The 20069-nt window shown below is 41.9% G+C and overlaps 3 protein-coding genes across 8 annotated transcripts in view; all 3 read right to left on the bottom strand.

Moving 5' to 3' along the window:
- The window catches only part of LOC127375726 (probable E3 ubiquitin-protein ligase HECTD4), a 38769-nt gene extending 27385 nt beyond the window's left edge, over positions 1-11384 (bottom strand). For all 6 annotated transcript variants that reach the window (XM_051421906.1, XM_051421908.1, XM_051421909.1 and 3 more), the window contains exons 1-13: positions 10689-11384; positions 6970-7523; positions 4606-4695; positions 4396-4523; positions 3586-3694; positions 2567-2705; positions 1961-2131; positions 1663-1855; positions 1400-1561; positions 910-1023; positions 663-803; positions 336-571; positions 101-243 (exon numbers count right to left, since the gene is read on the bottom strand). In XM_051421906.1, the coding sequence (XP_051277866.1) occupies positions 101-243; positions 336-571; positions 663-803; positions 910-1023; positions 1400-1561; positions 1663-1855; positions 1961-2131; positions 2567-2705; positions 3586-3694; positions 4396-4523; positions 4606-4695; positions 6970-7523; positions 10689-10835 (2327 nt within the window). In that variant the 5' untranslated portion in view covers positions 10836-11384. The remainder of the gene's footprint in view (positions 1-100; positions 244-335; positions 572-662; positions 804-909; positions 1024-1399; positions 1562-1662; positions 1856-1960; positions 2132-2566; positions 2706-3585; positions 3695-4395; positions 4524-4605; positions 4696-6969; positions 7524-10688) is intronic.
- Positions 11385-12859: 1475 nt separating this feature from the next.
- On the bottom strand, positions 12860-15495 carry LOC127375990 (group 3 secretory phospholipase A2-like). Its single transcript, XM_051422452.1, has 3 exons — positions 15344-15495; positions 13448-13567; positions 12860-13292 (listed from the first exon to the last, which is right to left on the bottom strand). Exons 1-3 carry the CDS (start codon positions 15382-15384, stop codon positions 13106-13108), a joined length of 348 nt encoding a protein of 115 aa, XP_051278412.1. The 5' UTR covers positions 15385-15495; the 3' UTR covers positions 12860-13105.
- Positions 15496-15777: 282 nt separating this feature from the next.
- Positions 15778-19858, bottom strand: LOC127376517 (group 3 secretory phospholipase A2-like). The gene is made up of 4 exons (XM_051423467.1): positions 19200-19858; positions 18261-18393; positions 17449-17583; positions 15778-16923 (listed from the first exon to the last, which is right to left on the bottom strand). Exons 1-4 carry the CDS (start codon positions 19684-19686, stop codon positions 15942-15944), a joined length of 1737 nt encoding a protein of 578 aa, XP_051279427.1. The 5' UTR covers positions 19687-19858; the 3' UTR covers positions 15778-15941.
- Positions 19859-20069: the final 211 nt, after the last annotated feature.

Below are 20069 nucleotides of genomic sequence, written 5' to 3'. Positions count from 1 at the left end.
CAGAGACAGAGAGTAGGTAAAAAAAGAAGGCCCATTTAAATATCATTATGACCACTGATTTTACGAAAGCATTTGAAGTTGTTTCTGTTTTATGACGTACCTGATGGCCAGGCACACCTCTTTCTGAATCTCTGATCCTATCTGATCCACTGGAGCCATGAGTAGCTGCCACAGGAGTAGACCTGAACGACGCACACTCTCCCTATTCTGCTCCGACTGAGGATTAAAAAACCTAAATACCACCTGGAGAGGGCAGACAAAGAAATTACTCCAAAACACAGAGAATGGCTAGGTCATTTTGTGCCAAACTGCCCCCAGCTGCAACTCAAACTGACCTGGAACACCACCAAAATGCAGCGGATGATGCAGGTGTCTCCATTGACCATGGCCTTCTCCATAATGTCACAGATGCTGCTAAAGTGACGGGCCTCGATGGGATGTTGTTTACCGAGTAGGGCCCCCAGGGGCAGGCTGTTACTGCTGGCTGCCAGCAGGTTGAGCTGGTGGATACACATAGCACCTACATGATGAAGTAGCTGGTTGATCACCTCACCAGTGGCCACAGTTTCCTCTGTGAAATGAAAGTTTTACAGATGTTCAAATTTCTGACTTGACCTCACACAAACAGCATCCGGTGGTTTCGGTATATGTTTTTTATCTACCTTTGGGTTCTTTGATGACATGGCTAACACCGAGCCTATGGCACACATGATGAAAGGCTTGGTTCCCAGGATTGCACCATTGATCTATGTAATCACTGGAGCACGTCCAGATCAAGTTGTTCAGTGCATCATAACATGCTCCTATGAAGCCAGAGATTACAGAAATAAATGTCACTTAAATTGCAAATGCATTGTGTGACTGTGAGTTCAACACATAATAGCATAATGGGAAGAAAGTTGAGCTTACCAAGTCCTGCCACCTGTGCTCCCCTTCCTAAAGAACTGCCAGGAGCATCAATGAGGTCTGCACGGCTGCTGAACTGACCGTCAGCCAGGTTAAAAACCAGGCTGGAGGCTAAAACTGACACAAGATGAAAAGTTAGGTTTAGTGAATAAACACATCACTGATAAGACCATATACTAAACTTTCATTGATGATTCAATCACAAATAATGCAATTTTTTTTACCGGAACTTGTAAATGTCTCTATTCAAATGTTATGTGTGTTCAAAGAATGTAACTCTAACTATCATCAATCTTTACAAAGGACTTCAAGCCGTATTAAGGGGAGACACAACAGGTGAATAAGGTTTTAACTGATAGATGTTTTTGCTTGTAGTGTCTCACATTTAATCACATTATCTTTTAACTTTTTGAAAAAAAAAACAAAATCACAGCAAAACTCTTAGGACTAATGATGAAAAAAAAAAATCAACAGTGTCTCCATGTGCTCTTACTTTTGAGAGAGGACAGGCTGCTGGTACCCCCAAATAGGGAGCGTGTGGCAGAGCTCCCAGATACACCAGGAGGTGAGACCAGCATCACTAGATAAGTCCCGCAAACATACATAGGCGTCTTTCTCAGGGTCTTCAGAGGGAGCCCACAGCTAGTGTTGACAGCTATAAAAGAGTTAAACGGAGAAATGTCACCAGAAAATATTTTAATCACCATATATCATTTTTAGATGGCTATAAGTTTATGAGTCTTGCTGATAAATTACCAGACTGTTCTTCTTTGACAGTGTTGGTGATCGCAGAGCCTGTTAGAGCAGCCAATGTGGCAGAATGGGAGGCCCGGAAGCGTGACATTCGACTCAAGAGAAGCTCATTCAAGCACTTTGAAGACTCGCCTTCCTTGCGAGTAAGAATAACCCTCTCCTGCAAGATGTCTGCAACACACAACCCTGTCTGTGTCTGCACCATGGACAGGGGGCGAGAAGACATCAAACACAGAACACAGGCATAAACAAACTGCATACAGCTGAACCTACTGAATATTCCAGGCCATATAGTACTCACAGACAGGTGAAAGACATCCATGAAGACAGAATGGCCTTTCTGCGTCTTCTCATTGAGACTGGCTGGGGACCAGACCCAGTACAGATAGGTGCCATCTGAACAGAGGTGCAGCGTGGTCATGCTGCTGCCCACGGGGAAGTGATGGGCTGGCATGGGCACAATCTGGCACACCTGAAAATGGCACAACGAACATTAGCCTTGGCTATGGCTATGCTTGTCATTTCAACTGAATTTTTAAGCGCTGGTTGGATTTTAATGGCCACAATTAGACTGAAAATAGCTTTTACATAGCCCTCGTCTTTCTTCGAAGTCATGTATGTTTATGGCTATTCCCTATCCTGCCTCTTCATCTCTTATATTTGCGTTGTGGCTTTATTGCATCCTGAATAGAGAGAAATGCTGCCCCATTGTGAGCCTTCATGCCTTGTTTGTATGATGAAATCATTTTAATGTTGCCTAATGGGATAATAAAACAGCGTTTAAATGACAAATAAGAATTTATGCGAGAATCACGCTGAAAATGAAATGCAACAAGAGTTACAATGTCAAATTAACTGAACGATTCATTATCAAACTGAAATACAGTCGAACGAAAGTATACAATACCTGCAGGGTGAAGGGGTCAATGACCTGGCACAGCTGATGAGGCTTGGCATCAAAGGAGGAGGGACGGTGGAGGAGACGACCGCTGCTGAACACCACCCAGCCAGGCTCCAACTCTTCATTTCGACAGTACACAAAACCCCTGCACAAACACAAGCAGTGCATCTATTTCTGTGCTCTGTATTGTGTTCTATTTTAATAGTTTGTTTTTCTGCTTTAAGGTAGACCTGTTTGTCGAAGACCCGGCTGAGACACTTGGATCTGATGCAAAATTATTGGAGTACCAACAGAGGATCACATCACATGTATACGTCATCTACAAATTGATAGTGTTCTCTGCAGACATTAAAATCCCAATCCCTTTCCACAAAATTAAGCATCTTGTTTACTATATTCAGTGCTGACAATGACAATTAATTGAGAGTATCCTGCAAGAAAGGAGTTTTTGTGCTAGTATAAAGCTGTTATGGGTGTACAGATCTAGTTGTCATTGCAAGAGTTGCACTAAAGAAACAAATTCTCATAAATGGTTGTGTGCTATGGTCTTTTGCCTTGTTAATGAGAGTTAGTTGTGGGTTATTAATTGTTGTGTTATAAAGATATTACTGTTGGTAAGAGGTGTACACAGTTAATAGGGCTCCCCTCTCAATACACGCTACACGGCTTGGCCCAACCAGATTGCTCTTCATGGCAAAAACAATACTGGAGGAAATTAAAAACAGTATACTTGTTCATCTAGCACATGGAAGGAAGCTGCCTTCTGCTTACAAAATGAGTAATTTGCTACCACAGCATGGAATTAAGATGCAGGGCACACGCACTTTGGTCCCTTTTAGGAATCAACCAAATCAATCAAAGACGGGAGGATGTGACTGTGTACTGCAGATATTGGTTTAAAGTTCTCCAGGAAATAGCACCATTGTTGCATTGGGATGGGTACGTGATAAGAGATATTTTTAGTGTTCGCTATTCTCTGAATGCTGTGGATAAAGAAAGGCAGGTGGGAAGGAGTGTCATATTACCTCAGTGTGCCGTGTAAACCAGAGCCCAGCTTGCTGAGTCCTCTCCCAGAGGAGTTAGTGGTATACAGATAGAGTCCGTCTGTGGCGAGACATCGCCCTAGGTCAGTGTCTGCAAGACACAGGGACAAAAATAATTCAATATAAGGTTAATGACAGACCGATGACAGATTATAGGAATGGGAAAGTAGATAGTGGACGAAGTGGAGAGTGGGAGCAGAGAGTAATGATGCTGAACAAGGTCAAGGGATCTGTTTGCTTTGCTTAATTTTTCATTTGGAGGATTGTGATGCCTCCAGAGATCTGAGAAACTGATCTAGTGTCAGATTAAAATGTAAATATGCGAACCTGCTCTATGGCTATATGCCCAGATCACTCTACAAGGTCAGGAGATGGATTGCTGGAGACTGAATACACTCTCCCCTCATCTGCTTTACGCCTGAACGTCTCAGTCACAGCTCTTCCCCTAAGTTACACTGTACAGTAAAATGAGGCCAAATGAGCCTTGTACCAGGCACTGACACCCAACCCCTCCCATTTTGGTTTGGATTTCACACAATTCATGCATTTCACGCAAAGGGCATTATAAATAATCTAAAGATGAATAAATAAATAAAAAAGGGGCAGTATTATGATGGGAAATATGGCAAGCACAGCTCTCTTCACAACCTGCCAGCCAGAAAACTCGACATTGATGTGTACAAGATATAATCTATCACAACCACATGAGGGAACTGCATCTACTGTGACCTATTATTCAGAATTGTAACGTAAAATTGATCACAACAAAGGTTTATAGAAATGTTTTTTTACCTTTACTCTCTGCTCCTCCAGCAGAATTATCAGGTGTGGGCAGCATGTCCTCAAAACCCCAGGACACACTGTGTTTGCCCCCCAGGAGGCAGGATGGAGAGCCTGGGCCTCCTTCCAGGAGCAGGAGTCTGACGCAGGATACAGAGGAGGTTACACACAGGGAAAGTCACTAATAACTGTTGTTCAGTTGAACTGAAGTACTATCCTTACCTGTACAGGACATCTGACACAGGGAGCTGGCCCAGATCGGTTTGTTTCTGCAGCAGGTGGACTGTGTGGATGAAGGTCTTCAGAGATCCCCTGGAGAATTAGTTTGGCAGATAAGTCAAGAGGCCTCAGCATGAAACACAAGTAAAAGTTCATTATTACACAGTTCAACTGGAGCTCCAAGTGGAATAATACGGGCTTGAATTATGGAGGGGATCCGATGTAATGTGTTGGGAATTAAAATGCGATCTTTTTTTAATGTGAATAAAATAATCTTTTCCTTTAGTGTGCCGCAGAGAGCTTATTTTTCTCTGTGACTCTCTCTGCACTGTCTAATGAGCAACCTGCTTAAGTTTGTGCAGTGTTCATTTACAGCTTTGCCTCATCCAAGACTGAGCTATTAACTGAATACGTTCAACTAATTCTATATTCAGGGAGAAGAGCTATGCTAGGTCTCCTGAAGTGCTGTTCTGGCAGTCTTTGATTCAAAAGAAGCGAGGTTTTTAACTGCTGCTTTGGAAAATGTCTTCAACTGGGCTAAAAAGGAAAATGAAAGGACAGATATAACAATATTAGAGCGGCAACTCACGATTATTTGCATTATCTATTAATCTGTCGACCATTTCACGATTAATTGATCACTAGTTTGGTCAGAAAATTGTGAAAAGGGTTGATTACTATTTCCCAAAGACCAAACTGACGTCCTCAAATGTCTTGGTTTGTCCACAACCCAAAAAATATTCAGTTTACTGTCACAGAGGACTAAAGAAACCTGGAAATATTCAGAGAAATCACAGAATTTGGAGAAAATTATTTTTTAATTACTCAAAAACAATGAATCAATTAATTATTAAATTCCTTTAAAAATTGACAACTAATCTACTTCAGCAACCGTTGCAACTCTAAACAATATGATGATTATGATTACTATTGATCGATACTATTGATGTTTATAGTAATGACATCATTTTACGGTCAACCACCTCACGTGGCGCCAAATCTATATGGCAGCAAGGGAGCTAAAAAGATGAAAACACTTGGTCCTGTGTATCACCAGCGTGTTACAGTGTTACTGGGAGACTGGTATCCTGGGAAATCCTGCCATGTGTTGTACAGGAATGTATGTCTGATTCAGTGTTTACATGTTCCACAGGCGACAGACAGATGAGTCACGTGTCTGTCCCCTTCTCCACCTCACTATGTAAACATCGCAGTCTTTTTGTTTACTTACCCCTCTCACACAGTGGAATTTACTAACCGACCCCATCATTGGTGAGGGGGAGCGAAGCTGATAGCTCTTTAATTAGCTTCCACTGTCGGTGAAAAGGCACCGGGGCTGGATGGTTCCCCACAACAAAGAGCTCTCAGCCTCAACAGAGGCTGAACAAAGAGTGGAGAGTTCTGGTTTTGACAAGTCAAGATCAGTTGTCACCAGCAGAAGCCGGAGTTCAGCCACAAATGCAACAAAAAAGAGCACATTCTGCTCTTCTGCGGGATAGGTGACAAACATAAATGTACATCAATTACATTCGATCACAGTTTAACTTATTTTGTTACTGTTGTTGGAGGGTTTGCATATGAGCAAAGGACAAGTTGTTATGAAAAGAATTAGCACCACCCCTTCCTTTACACATACATCATACTGTGCATAGGACCCTGCCTATCCCCCAAGGAAGCTACAGCAGGATGCAAAAACAATTTACTTTTCTTCTGTTCAAGTGTCACTTTCAAACAGCGCCAGTAGCTCATGCTAACAGAGCTCAGTTCAGACCACAGCAAGCTCTGGTTGTGAACACTAGCTCGAGATCAGAACATCAGAGCACTGCGCTGACAGTGAGCTGACAGAGAGCAGGAAGTCTGTTTAAGGATATACACAAATGTCAGCACAATGTTCAGCTACTTCTTTATCTAGAAGCGCAAACGTTGAAGCGAGACTGCTATAGAGTGTGCTGGGAGGTTTTGAGCACTGAATCAGGCATGATTATTCATGTAGCATGTACACTGAGAGAGAGCAGAGAAACTAATCAGTTGGTCAGTTATGTGCTTATTTTAGCTTTGGCTGCCAGGAATAACTGACCTGCTTGTGAGTGGAGTTACTAAAGCCATAACTCAGTAGTGCTTTCACTAGATACTTGTTTAATCACAGTATTTTGACAGCGCTTACTTCTCAATAAGTTTTTTACTCGTAATGTTACTTACAAAGTATCTTAAGAAGTTAAAACTTATAAAGTAACAATATGCCATCTGTAAAGTGTTTACAACTCTAACAACCTTTTGCTGAATAGTGGTGGTTTGTCTACAAGAGCCGACAGAGGGATCCTAAGAATTGCGAAGGTGGGACAGCAGGGAGAGAATGTATGGCCTCACCTGGCACAGGCAAGTGCCACAAGAGCGGCAGCAGCGTTTTCCCTCTGTCTGTGTGTGTGGAGGATCTGCGGCTGAGCCTGCCCCTGCTGTTGGCCTGACTCCTGGGCACCATCTTCCAGCCAGGAGCAGAGAAGCCCCTCCAGGCCATTGAGGCAGTCAGCGGGCTCTTTGCTGAGGCTGAGCGGCTGGCAGTCCCGGAGGCAGGCTAGCAGTACCTCTGCTGTGACACCGCAGAGCGCCGGGTCACTGCGAGTCTGGGACTGTAAAAGGGGGAAGACCAGCAGCAGACCGACACGGGAGGTGAAGGGCGCCTGCTCGGGTTGCTGGAGCAGACCTTGTCTTTTGAGCAAGGCCAAGGTCTCCTCATCAGCCCCTCCAGTTCCCTCTCGCTCCTGCTGCTCCTCCAGGGCCAGCTGCCGCTGGGCCCCCCATAGGCCACGCAGAGCATTGAGACGGTACTCCAGCAGTCGTGCATAAGCATTGCTTTGATTCCCACAGACAGCACGTAGACGCTCAGCAAGCTCTACCGGGTTCTTCGTCTCAAATGTTAGAATCTGTGGGCCAAGACAGAAAAGCAGGAAAGAATTTAAGTTTACATTCAAAGCAGCTTTTAGAGAAGAATACACTTTAGTGAGAGAAGACAGCGGTTTCCATATCTTGTAGGCTCATATGAAGCCAACACTTTAGTTTAAAACTGAGCTAATTATTTCGATCATGCCTATGATTTATTGGTAGAACCTAGAGCATATCCACGGTACTACGACGGATCACTTCCACAGAATAAACCCTGGTGTCTACAGTTCCTCGGTCTATAAAATAATGGTCAGACGTAGCAAGGCACATTTGGGATAGCCTATCACAAGTGAAACAATGTGCTTCATGTGCACTTAGGCAGCATTTCAGATATTGATTACACTCTGGCCCACGAATCATGGACAAGAAAAAAAAAATCCATTATACCATTTAGCAGGCACAATTTGTATTGATTGAATTTCAGAAATGCTACTAATGTTACAGTAACACTCCTTAACTGGATGCTGGGCCTTCTCCACCTTGCTCTGCAAAACACTGCTGTAAGCGGATAAAAATAGTCAGCATCACAACGCCTACGAAAACAGCACCGAATGACCCAGTCAGTCGCCGAGGTGGACCAGAAATGTAAAGAATCAGAATATAACCTAGAATAAGAAGATGGGTCTGTGTTGGTATGAGCTACTATCATAAACAGGAGGCTGACACAAACAAACATGGCTGCTCTATTACAGCTTTGCTTTAAATGTACAATATACATTTAAGATAATATTAAACATAATTTGTTTTGTACAAGATATTCTATATTTGTACCTACACCATCTCATTTCCAAAAAGCTTTAATTAACATGTCAGCTTAATGAGTCTCAGGTTAAATTATCCTGAGGATAATGTAACCATAGTTTATATTTAATACTATGTGTCAAATGCATGTGGAAGTTTTAACTTTGATTACATTAAATGTCCATACGTCCAATGTGATAACAATGTCATGCACCTTATTTTAGGTCACCATGATAGACACTGTTAAAATATTGCCTGCCAAAGTTTGCACCAATGTTAAAAGTATGCAACAGCCTTTAATTAATACAACAACATCTTGTGTGTTTCCCCAAGTGAAAAGTCCAGCTGTCAGTTAACATGCCTTTACCAGTATGACCACATTGTTTGTTCTTGTTCGAGAGAGCGGCTTAAACAAAAAGTCAGTGTGTCTCCACATGTCTGTTGTTGAGCTTAACAAAATGAAAAAACAAAAAAGGGTGAGTGGTCAAATTGAAAGCTGTCCGTTCACATTCATTAATTAACCAGTGGTTTGTCATCTGCTGAGCTGCTGATTGAACATATGCTTGAATACTTTTATCAGGCAAAATAAACGCCATGTGGCTGATTGCTGAATGGTTAAGGAGGATTCTGCAGCTGTTGTGTTTCTATCACTAGAACTACTAACGCTAATGACATAATAAATTCCTGATTAAGGTACTAATAGCAGTACTGCATATAATGTGGTACTGGACTGGAGAAAGACAAATAATAAACTGGTCATTTATAGCGCCGGTTACAAACTTGGTCAATAGGTTATGCTGTGGTAATACAACAAGCTGAATGCACCACACTGTACATTGTAAAAGTTTAATCAAGCAGGCAGTGTCTGTTGAGGAGCACAAAAGCCTTGCACCAATCTCAGCATACTCCCTGTGTCAAACACATTTCCCACTATGAAGTGTGGAACTGTGACAAAATGCAATTTCTCCCATCACATTGCTATAAGCTTGACTACAAATCCATCTGTTGGCATATGCATATGATATATATATATATTTCCTAAATTATTATTTCAAAAAGACCTTTGTGTGTCTAAGCCGCAAATTTGCAAACATACCTTTATCTTTAATATTCAACAGACACAAAACATTAGACATGTTTTCATATATTTCTATGTTTTTTCTATAAAGTGTAACCAAGTGGATAACTGACCTGAAGTCTTGTAAAGGTAAAGTTAGATACATGACTTTCATGGATGTGTTGGACGAACTACATGTTATTTAATAAGAATTGGTTAAAATATTAATGCTAACCTAAATGACAATAGTGAGATAAGGTGTCATTAATTCCAGTCACTGTCTATCATTGTCTAATATTTATCCTTTTGTACGACCAACCAGATATTAGAGGCAAGCCCGGGAACATGTGACATGAATACTGGGGCAAATGTACTCTACAGACTGCTGAATACAAGTATTTCTACCTTTATTACATGGTAGAGTACCGAAATATCGAGGATATAACATTGTTGTGAGGTCGAAGTTTCCATCTGCATCACTGTAAAGTCTCCGCAGCCTAATAACACACACACATCCGGTTTCCAGATGTAACCTTCAAAATAAAAGCCTACCTTCTAGATTAAAAACATTTGCCGCACTCATTGTTATGGCACATTAAACCTAAACGCTACGTAAAAAACATACTGTTTTTACATCAAGCATCTGAGACAACATTGCTTGTTTGTGTTGAGAGTCACTGTTAAGTATGCTACTCCTGACAGTGATTATAAAACACTATATATATATATATATATATTAAGTGGTGTAGCTGCTCCACCACGTGTGCTACCATCTTTTAAAAAAATAAAAAGTAAGTGGATTATTAAGTTACATAAAAACCTAGGCTGTCACAGAAAACACTGCCATTCTTAGCCCCTAAAAATAAATGTTTACAGTTGGTGCAATATGAGAAGGTTCCTGCACAGGAAAAGCTTCTAATAAAATTGAAGCTGTGCAACTTGATACCCTGAGGCGCAGTGGTAACTTAAAGTATCTCATGATGTATTATTTGAATTACATACATAGCAAAAAAAAAAAACAACAACAACAACAACCTAGTAACCTAAATTACACACATTGCAGTTAACCCCGGGGGTTACGTGAGCTTTATTTTGAAGGAACTGACAGGAAGTGAGCTACCAACGGCTGCTTCCTTGACAGCGGGTCAATAACACGTACAGGGGCAGGAAACTTGCAAACGTTAGCGCAACCGTTATCAGCGGAGGGCGGCGTTACAGCTCACAGTGACACCACAATTAAACATTAAAACAAACAAATAGACTGTGTTTCTACATTTATATGGATTTATATGTATATAAACCTTTATTTACGCCTGTGTGTGTCTCTGTGTGTGTGTGTTTCACCCACCTCTTGCTCGGTGTCCCCTTGCTCCGATACTCCAATTTCACTGGGCAGTTCGGCCAGATCTGTGACCCGAATGAGTCCGTCGTGGAGGAAAATGGTCTCCTCCTTCACCGAAAGCCACTGGGACGAATCTACAGCCCCGGAGCCCATCGCTCTCTCCTCCGACAGTGATGCCAAAGGGGTCGAACATTAAAAATTCAGTGACAGAGTGAACAGAAACGCCCTAGCCAGCCTGCTAAGCGAGCTACAATAACACAACCAAGCCGTTTTGCTGTCGCCGTTTTTTATCCGACGATGGTGTCTCCCTCCGCGGGCTCTTTAGTGCCCTCCCTAACGTGTGCGACAGACCGTAGTGGCAGCTCCCTCTTCACGTAACATGGGTGGTCGTGCCGTGCTAACAGTAGCCCGCTTTCTGTCTGGCTCGGTTAGCTGGACGCGGGGCTAACTCACCGTGCGGGTTAAATCGTTATAACGTCCACCGAGCAGAGTGGGCGTGCACACCCGTGCTAAAAAAACCCGCTATTGCACCCGCGCCGTTACAACGACAGGCTGTTCAGGACGACGGGCTGCATCCGTGCTGCGGTCGGTTCACAGTTAGAGTCCGCCCGCTTTGCGGCCCGGCCCGGTGTGTCAGCGGCTGGTAGGAGATAATGAGAGTCTCGCAGCTGTCAGAGAGACGCCATGTTTCCAAGGCCAACGAGCCGCTCCCAGCATGCACCGCGGCCCAGGATGAGAGAGCTGTCAAGGATTCATGATGTTGGTGTCTTTAACAACAACAGTTTTATTACTGGGATGATAAGACAAGGGGCGGTTTTTGTTTGGTTTAGAGGGGTCCGGGGAGCCCTATGGGTCCTTGAGGGGGTCCCCAGAAAAATATTTAAATTTATTTTCATTTCACTTGCCTATTATTTAATTGAGTAAACAGTGGTTCCCAACCTTTTGCCCTAAAGGGACCTCTTTTCTGTCATTTAGTAAACAAAAAATATGACAAACGCTTATTAAGTGACATATTTTATGGATATTTACATTCAGAACTGTACAATGAACCCAAATATTGAACTCAGTGAACGCAAGAAGTGATTTGGATTCATTTTGAGCAGAGTACCCTGTCAGTATTATTTAATCATTTTAACAATCATACAGACTTAAAAGACAAATTCTGTGTTTTCTTGTCCCTGTTGCTTGGCCATTGTTCTATTAGACAATTTACTTTACTTCACAGAAGTCAAACAAATGCTGAGATATGACCCCTCATGAAGCTTTGGCAACACCTAGTGGGAGTCCCGACCCCCACGTTTCACACTCTTCTTCACTGTTAATGTGCCACAGTGCAGACAGTTATAGAATAAGTAGATCTTATCAGGTAGAGAGCCTTGAGAGTTCATCTTATCAAATGCAGGTCTGCGGCCCATCAGTGAGTCAGTTTGCGGGTCCTTGACACCAAAAAGGTTGGGAACCGCAGACAGATTTAGAGGTTATTTTATACAACAAATTCAAGGTCAGGTGGATGTTAGGAGTCACCATATTTACTGTACATGAGACCACAGTGGAGATAAGTCTTGCACCTCATCCTTGACATATATTTTTGTAAGATTTAATGTAGCCTTTTTTTAATGCCAGACTAAATTGTAAGGTGCAATGAGGAGCATGAAAATCCAGAGGTTTTCTAGCCTATGCGGCTATTATAATTTTATAAAAATGAATTAGGAGGTAAAAGAAAAACAAAACAAGTGAATGAATAGGTTCCCCTATTTCCTAAAATCTGACCCTGGTCGCATTTTTGGGGAAGGAAAAGATATAATCAGTGTATAGTTAAATGAAAATGGATCTTTGGGTCAACACACTGTAAGTTTATGACATAAAGTGGCACAGGGCAGGCACATTGAACCGGATTCATCTGTGTATTACAAAATAAGAGGTAGGTAAAGATCACACTACAATAAAAGCTATAACAAGCAAATGTTTGTTTCCAATAATGAATAATCATCCCTATATTTGTAAACTTTAATTATTCATTATGATAACTGGCAGGCTGTGTGAGTTGTTTTGGAAAGCAGCGTGGAGTAGATCTAATTATTTTCCTTTCTTAATCAATATTCAGTGCAGATAGTAGAATGCCACCTTGTGTTCATTAATGAAACATGATTTTAAATCAATTACTAGATACAAACAGAAACAAAAAATAAATGATTTTATTAAATTTCCAATGCACAGTCTAATGGTTTGCAGTTTTCTATTACAGTTCTTTATGAATATGTTTTTATCTTTGGCCTACTTACTAATATATTACAACGTTCGAGGGTTTGAGTACTTGAATATTTTCAATTTGCTGCCATTTTACAGCCTCAGAGCGAAACAGAAAACGCTGCATGAAATGTAAAGCTCATGAAATTCATTGTTGCTGCTCATAGAAGCTTAGTCTATAATCGTGTGAGTTGTGCCATAATATCAGCTCCTCTTTCCAGCCTTAGGCATCGCTTATAAAGACGAACAGGAATCCCTCTTTTTCTGTCATTGACTGAATTTCGCACCCAAGCAGTGTCTTTTTCCTCTATCTTCTTAAGGGCTCGAAGTAGGTCAGAAGCTTTACTGAAGCCTCTAGAACAGCTAGAAAAGAAACATATAAAAACATATCAGAAACAGAAACCCAACTGAATAAGCTGTTACACAAGCAAACTGAGTTAACACATTAGGAGTCTGGCACTTCTGTAACTAAAAGTTGTCTGGAGATTAACATGAATGAGCATATCAGAGCTTAAAACCTTTTTCTGCTGTGGCACTTTTTCTCCTCTGGCAGTTTGAAGCAGTACTGAGAGACGAAATCCATCAGTAGCGTGGGGAGAGTACTGGGTTGCTTGAAGCTTTCGATCTGAACAGCCAAGCTGTAAAATTGACAGACAGACAAGCAGAGGCCATTTACATTCTCACGTACAGAAAATCAAGTGGGAAACACAGCAGGAATAAAACAATAGAGTGTGATGTACACGCATTTGTGAGTGACTCAGAGAGACGAAGACAAAGAAAGAGAAAGCTGCCTGTGGGGGCAGGCCTTCATCCTTTCTTATAACGTGCTGTAATCTCACCATACATGTGCTGCTGTAAGTGTGAGTGTTGCATACAGTCAGTCACAATCCGTAATCAGAAAAATCGTATAATGCGTTTTTCACAGCAGACATCTTATAAAAGGAAAAACACAGATGTAATTAATAATATCAATGATGGATGAATTGGTAGCTTCAGTTTGTTGATGTTATTCTCTCTTTTTTTGGCATTACGTGGCACATATTGCCCTATTTTAACCACCCATTCTGACCTGTCATACTGTAGCAGCAGTGGACAAAACATGATAAATTGCCCTTTGCCGTTTCAGTGGAGAAAACGTAATGAAGTGCACTCTAGCACGCTAATCATAATCCTGACTAAGCTGTTTCACCATCTAAATTAAAACTGTCATTGGGCAGCAGAGAAGTGTTACTTGTTTCATGACTCAGTTCCATTTAAACAGTTTACACACTAGTAGGTAGGTCCCAATATGAACAATAAAACAGGTCTTGCTTGCTGTAATCATTCCTCGCACCATCACTTACATTGAAAGCACATTGGGAAGAGATGTCTTAGTGGCCAGTACGAACAAGAGGAATGATTACAGCAAGCTAAACCTGTTTTACTGTTCGTGTGGGCACCAGATTATAATACAAACCAACAAAATGATGAACCCACCCTTCAACGGTTCCCATAAGTCATGCCATTGAACTGCAGCTCTTGCTGCTGTGACATGTCAAAATATTGGGTGTGAGAAAAGGCTTACTGGGCATACTGGTTCACTGTCACAGCTTACTTGGACACTTGATTGAACAAAGTCATCGTTAATGTTAAAGTTATATATGAAATTTCAGTTATTTTATGACCCTGGTCCTATTTATTTATTTTTGGCAACTATACCTGCAGTTTATTATTACTCTGTACTCCCTGTATCGATGTAGAAACTGGACACTGCTGGAAACAGCTTTATAACTAATTCCAATGGCGCCACCACACTAAGATCCTTAACAAAAGAAAGAAAAAAACATCCTGTGCTCCACTTAGACCTTCTACATGACTTCTCATTTCGCTCAAAGTTGCTGTGGTTACTTCATCTCACTGCAACCTGCGGGTCGAATCTTGAAGTAGCTCAGGAATGCAAAACGCAGTCATTATGGATTACTGGGGAAATAGCTTTTAGTCTGGACCGCTTCAAAAACTGTGCAAGGTCTCAGTGGACTATGTTTGTGAGAATAATGCTATGTTGAGCTACTGGTATTGTGGCCAAAACACAGGGAAGTTGAAGTTGGAATTTTATTTAAATGTTCTGAAACTGTCAAAATATTAAATAAATGTTCTATATCTACCCTGGTTTTACAGCAGTGGAGCAGAAGAACAGAGGGCTGTCTAATAAGTTATAAGAACAATTTGTCTGAGTAAAACACAGAGCCTAATAGATAGATACTAGATAATGTTCCAGGCTGCTACTCAGTGCAGTTCTGCAGGTGTCATTGTTTGTGAAACAGGCCCCTGGCATGTATTTGAATGATTATAAATTCTGAAAAGAAAATAGTCTTGCATAGGTGCATATGCAAATATACAAATATGAGGGGAAATGGGGACAGTAATGCTGTTACCGGCTGGTGCAGTCACAGTGGTAGGCAGTCTTTGACTCCATGTTCTGCAGATCGTACTTCTTCTCCAAAGGAGGGATTTTGTATTTACATTCGTCCAGATGTTTGAGGCTTCCACACAAGAGCCGGCTGTCTGCAGTAGCAAAAATAAACACAGGTTATGTCGCAAATAATCTTAGTGCATCCACATTTCTTTAGGTAACTGAGGAATTTAGTCGCCTACTGATGTTACACATAACACTATGATCACCTGTAGGGGGCATAACTAGAGCCCTTATCGTCACCTTTCCACAGTGGCAGCATTGCTCACTTGATAATACTATTAATAATAATAAATAAGTAGTTTTAATTGTGATATTTTACTCTTTTTGTCATTTATAAAATGTTTGTAATTCATGAATACATAGTGTTTTACATTTTTCATTTATAATTAAATGCGGAATTCAAATTATAAATCTCATTTCGATGGATTTAAACAGTTTCATCTCAAATGGTACTAAGTGCTTAATGGGACGTCAACATTACATTTAGATACTGAAGAGGGACCTTTTAGGTTGCAAAGGGCCCCGCCAGAGGTGATGTGGTCAGCAGCCGCATACACTCACCTGTCACCTTTATGCAGTGCAACATTTGGTTTCAGGCCTCGGTCTGTGTGTGTGTTTGTGGCTTTGGTTCTACCCATGGGCTCCTGGCTTGTGTTATTCCGTAGTAGATGGGACTGCTTTTGTGGCTTGCCGACCTTCTGAATGGCGGCTGCTGTCTTTAGTCGTCTTGTGGCCGGCGCTGCAGAAGTAGTTGTACTCCAGAGTGGTTTCAGCGTGTCTTGTTTGGATGGTTTTTTTTTGGTCTTTTTTAGCTTGAGCGTATCAAGTGATGTCACTTTGATCGGTAATCCAGATGTGGTTATTGAGGGGGTAACAGTTGTCATGTTTCGCTCTAGACAACTTTTACAATGAGGCTGAAAAGTGTCGCCCCTCAGAGGCATCCTGAATCCACAACAGTGACCTTTTTTGGGAACGTTTTTACGCCTTTTGGTGGTTTTGGTCACGGCGGTGATGGCTGTTGGTAGGTGTAGTTGAAGTGTTGGCTCCTCTGTTGTCAGATTTTGTGGAATAGAGCTTGTGCTCACCCGTGGTGGAACGTGGCTTCTCTGTGTGGGTCGAGCTGACAGGCCCTTTCTGTTGTTCTTCTTTCTTCCAGCTCTCTTTTTATTTGACATCGATGCACTACTTTTAGAAGCATGTACAAGACTGGTCTCATTTGAAGGAGTAGTGGCGTGAGCCCTTGACGTTGGGGGAATCTGGGTGGCTGCTGTATACAGTTTCCAGTGTCTTTTACATCCTTTCCCCTTTGTCCTTCTGCGGTAGAAAATGTCTCCTCTGGGCGAGTCTTTGTAACTACATCTGTGTTCATGTTTGGGTGACTCTGTGCTCATCACGGGGCTTTCGGTTACACGCTGCCCCATACTACTTTTTAACTTGTTGTTATTAGCGTTGTCCCCAGATTGGCTTGTAACATCAGTGGTGTTGAAAGGGAGAGGGCTTTTGAAGACGGCATATGGCGCGTTATTGGCTACTTTACACCTACAGAGAGTAAACGTGCATGTTAAAAACCAAGTCATGGAAAAAGAGAGCCTCTTTCAAAAACTGTTTATGCTCTATTTTCAACATTCCTTGCATATTTATTTAACTTTAAAGAGGTACTGTATTGCAAATATTTCAAGCACTTGTGGTTTGTACTTTTCTTGCAAGATAATTACAGGAGCACAGTTAGAAATGAAGAAACGCACCTCTTAAATTATAGTTATTACAGTATAAGTTGTCATCACAATACTATCAGTGTAAAGGTTAACCATTAATCACTTCTTGTTTGTATGCATTTGTTAGTAACTTAATAGATAAAGTTGTGGAAACAGAATGGAGTTGTAGAAGTGGCGCGGTGCCTTCCATGATTTTACGCGGTTTGGCAGAGTTACAGGCATGTTATTACAAGCCGCAGTGTCACACCTGCTGATCTAGCTTCCCATGTATCCATATCTGCACTTTCCACTGAACTAAAGTCTCGTTTTATGGTCTGCACTTATACTGTTTACTTATTACATTACTCACATTCCCCACCAGTACATCTCAGTGCATCGCCTCTGCTCTTTGAGCTCAAAGCAGGGAACCTGCAGGATGCTGAAGAAGCTGTAACCCACCATACTGGCGATGGTATCATTCGCACCAATGAGGCACTGCCGAAACCTGGTGAGAGGCAGGAAAAGAACAAGCCAAGGCCAAGCGACAGTCCAGTCAAAACAATCACATACGTGGTGGGTTGAATGCTGCCTGGTTTTGTCTAAACATTTTGGGCAGTCCAAACAGTTTATAAGGACAGATAAAGTTTTAGCTCAGAGGTGAATTCTTAAAATGTTTTTCAGTCACCAAGAGTTTAAAGGGCGAACATATTACACATGCACCCGTCAGCACTAGATAATGCAGTGGCAATGGAATGCCCTGCAGACACCAAAATAGAGAGCAGCGTGTTCGCTCTTGACATTAAATGTATCTGGAGAGCTGATTGCAGTTGCGTATTTATTTCTCCTGGATGAATAGTTCTATCATATGATTTGGCCCCAAGTTCTTCTACTTAAATCACTTTTTTATTGGCGTAATAATACATTTATAGCATTCCAGAGAGGAGCATGCTTTCATTAACAGGAGGTGTAAGGTTTAAACTTCCTTCAACACTCACACACACACACATTCACCCTTTGGAGCAGGTCTGTCCTTACTTGATCGTCCGTGCTACAGCCAGAGCATTACGGGGACAGATCAAGGGGGGGGGTGCGTTACTGGTTGCAAGAGTTTCCCTAGAGTCGGTAAATACTTGGAATCCCGACTCAGTGTTGGATCCCCAGGGTGCGAATGCTGAGGCTCACCTTTGGTCACAGTCACAGTGTGAGACGGTGAAGAATTTGGAGTTGAAGACTCCATAATTCCTAGTGAAAGCTGGGATGACATGAAGGCAGTGGTCGTGCTCTCGGCAGCATCTATCCGTACTCTCAAACATGCCTGTGCAGGACGACAAGGTTTGAATTCAGTCACATATCAAAGGATCAAAGGGCAGTTTGCATGAAAGCAAGTCTTTATGCAGAAATTACTCTAATTTAAAATAAAAAAGCTTCAAAGACAGTTTTAAATGTATGGGTTGTAAAACCAAGATCTTTAATTCAAAGAACCTACTGAGGCACATCTTTCTGATGTGACTACCGAATAAATGTCCAACAAACTTTCTCATGCTATAAATTTAACTTCATTCTCATTCCTCTTGAATTGTGTCCAATAACTGACTGTAGCCATAAGCTCCACTTAATTTAACATTATTGCAATAATATCCCCAAAATGTCTGATGTTATATTTTATATCAACACAGTCCAGTTCAATTGAATTAAATTCAATAAAACATTTTAATAAAGGTTCTCTCTATAAATTTCTATCTACTATATAATGTCACATGGATTACTGGTTTTATCTCATGTAAAATGTGAGTGATATTTTTCTAATGTGCTTATGGGGTCTGCAGTATTGTACTCACTGCAGTGGAGTGCATAGTTACTGTATGATAAATGTGCAATAAAAACCTTCTAATAATTGTATCTCCTATTGATCTACAGTATGTCTAGGGATGTAACGTTGCAGCTGGAGAGGGCCCCTAAAACCCCCCCTTAGGTCTGTATTTTACATTCTTTCAGAGGGCCCAGACTTCCTATAGTGCCATCTACAATGGCTATGCATGAAAGGGTGTTAAAGCGTCCTATAGCGGTTAGAAAAGATGCAAAAAAGCACAACAAAATAATATTTTAGTTAATCAATCTCACCTAACTGGTCGTATCCGACTGCTTTGCTTCCAGTGCCGCACCACAGCGTCCCAGGAAATATCCAAGACCGTTTCCTCCGAGATTTTGCCTCTGTCCCATCACTTCTTCTGCGCCTGGTCAACTCTGGCGCGCTGGAGGAAACGAGCGCGCAGGGCGCATCCGGAGCCAACAGCATGCTGATATTAAACCTCTGGGGGATTTCTCCACCCTGCGTGCCGCTTCTGCCGCAAAGGCCAAGGTATCTTTCCGTGACCAGTGGGTCGGTATTCACTTCGCAGGTTACCGGGCGCATGTCTTCGGACCACAGGCTGAGGTACAGGGAGTGCGCGCCGGGTGCGTCCTCTCGCAGAAACGTGACGCGGGTCAGTCCGTCGTCTGCAGGACTCGATGTGAGACAGGAGTGACCTGATCCGATCACATCTCGTGCCATTGATACAATGAGCCATGATAAGGCGAAAAGAAGTTGTAGAAAGTATCTGCTTTGCATCTCACTGTGGAGCGGATGTATAATCAAGCCAGTTAAAGTTGAAGGGTTAAATTAGTGTCTGAATGGGCGAATTTACTCCTGATTCATTGAAGCATCTGTGTGTTTCTGCACCAGCTGGTTTAAATGTGTCTGTCTCTGCTTGAGGATGGCATGTGTGCCTCTCGGGTGAACGGTTTTCTTATTGGTCTGCCTTTATGGAGGCTCGTCAGAAATACGACACTCCTTAGTTTTGCCGGTTTGTATGGGTGTGTGGGTGTGTGGCCTGACCGGCATTGTCTAAGATTTTGAAAGTCAGAAACAGTTAAAACAAACTAATCAGTGCCCAGCCCATCTCAGAGTGTGTGTATCTGATTCTGTGCATTTTATCAACCTGTAATTTTAAA

The sequence above is a fragment of the Dicentrarchus labrax genome, unplaced genomic scaffold (assembly GCF_905237075.1).
Source record: "Dicentrarchus labrax unplaced genomic scaffold, dlabrax2021, whole genome shotgun sequence".
Classification (NCBI taxonomy): Eukaryota; Metazoa; Chordata; class Actinopteri; family Moronidae; genus Dicentrarchus; species Dicentrarchus labrax.
Note: the sequence above shows the minus strand (reverse complement) of the source record. Positions and strands in the feature narration are given on the sequence as shown.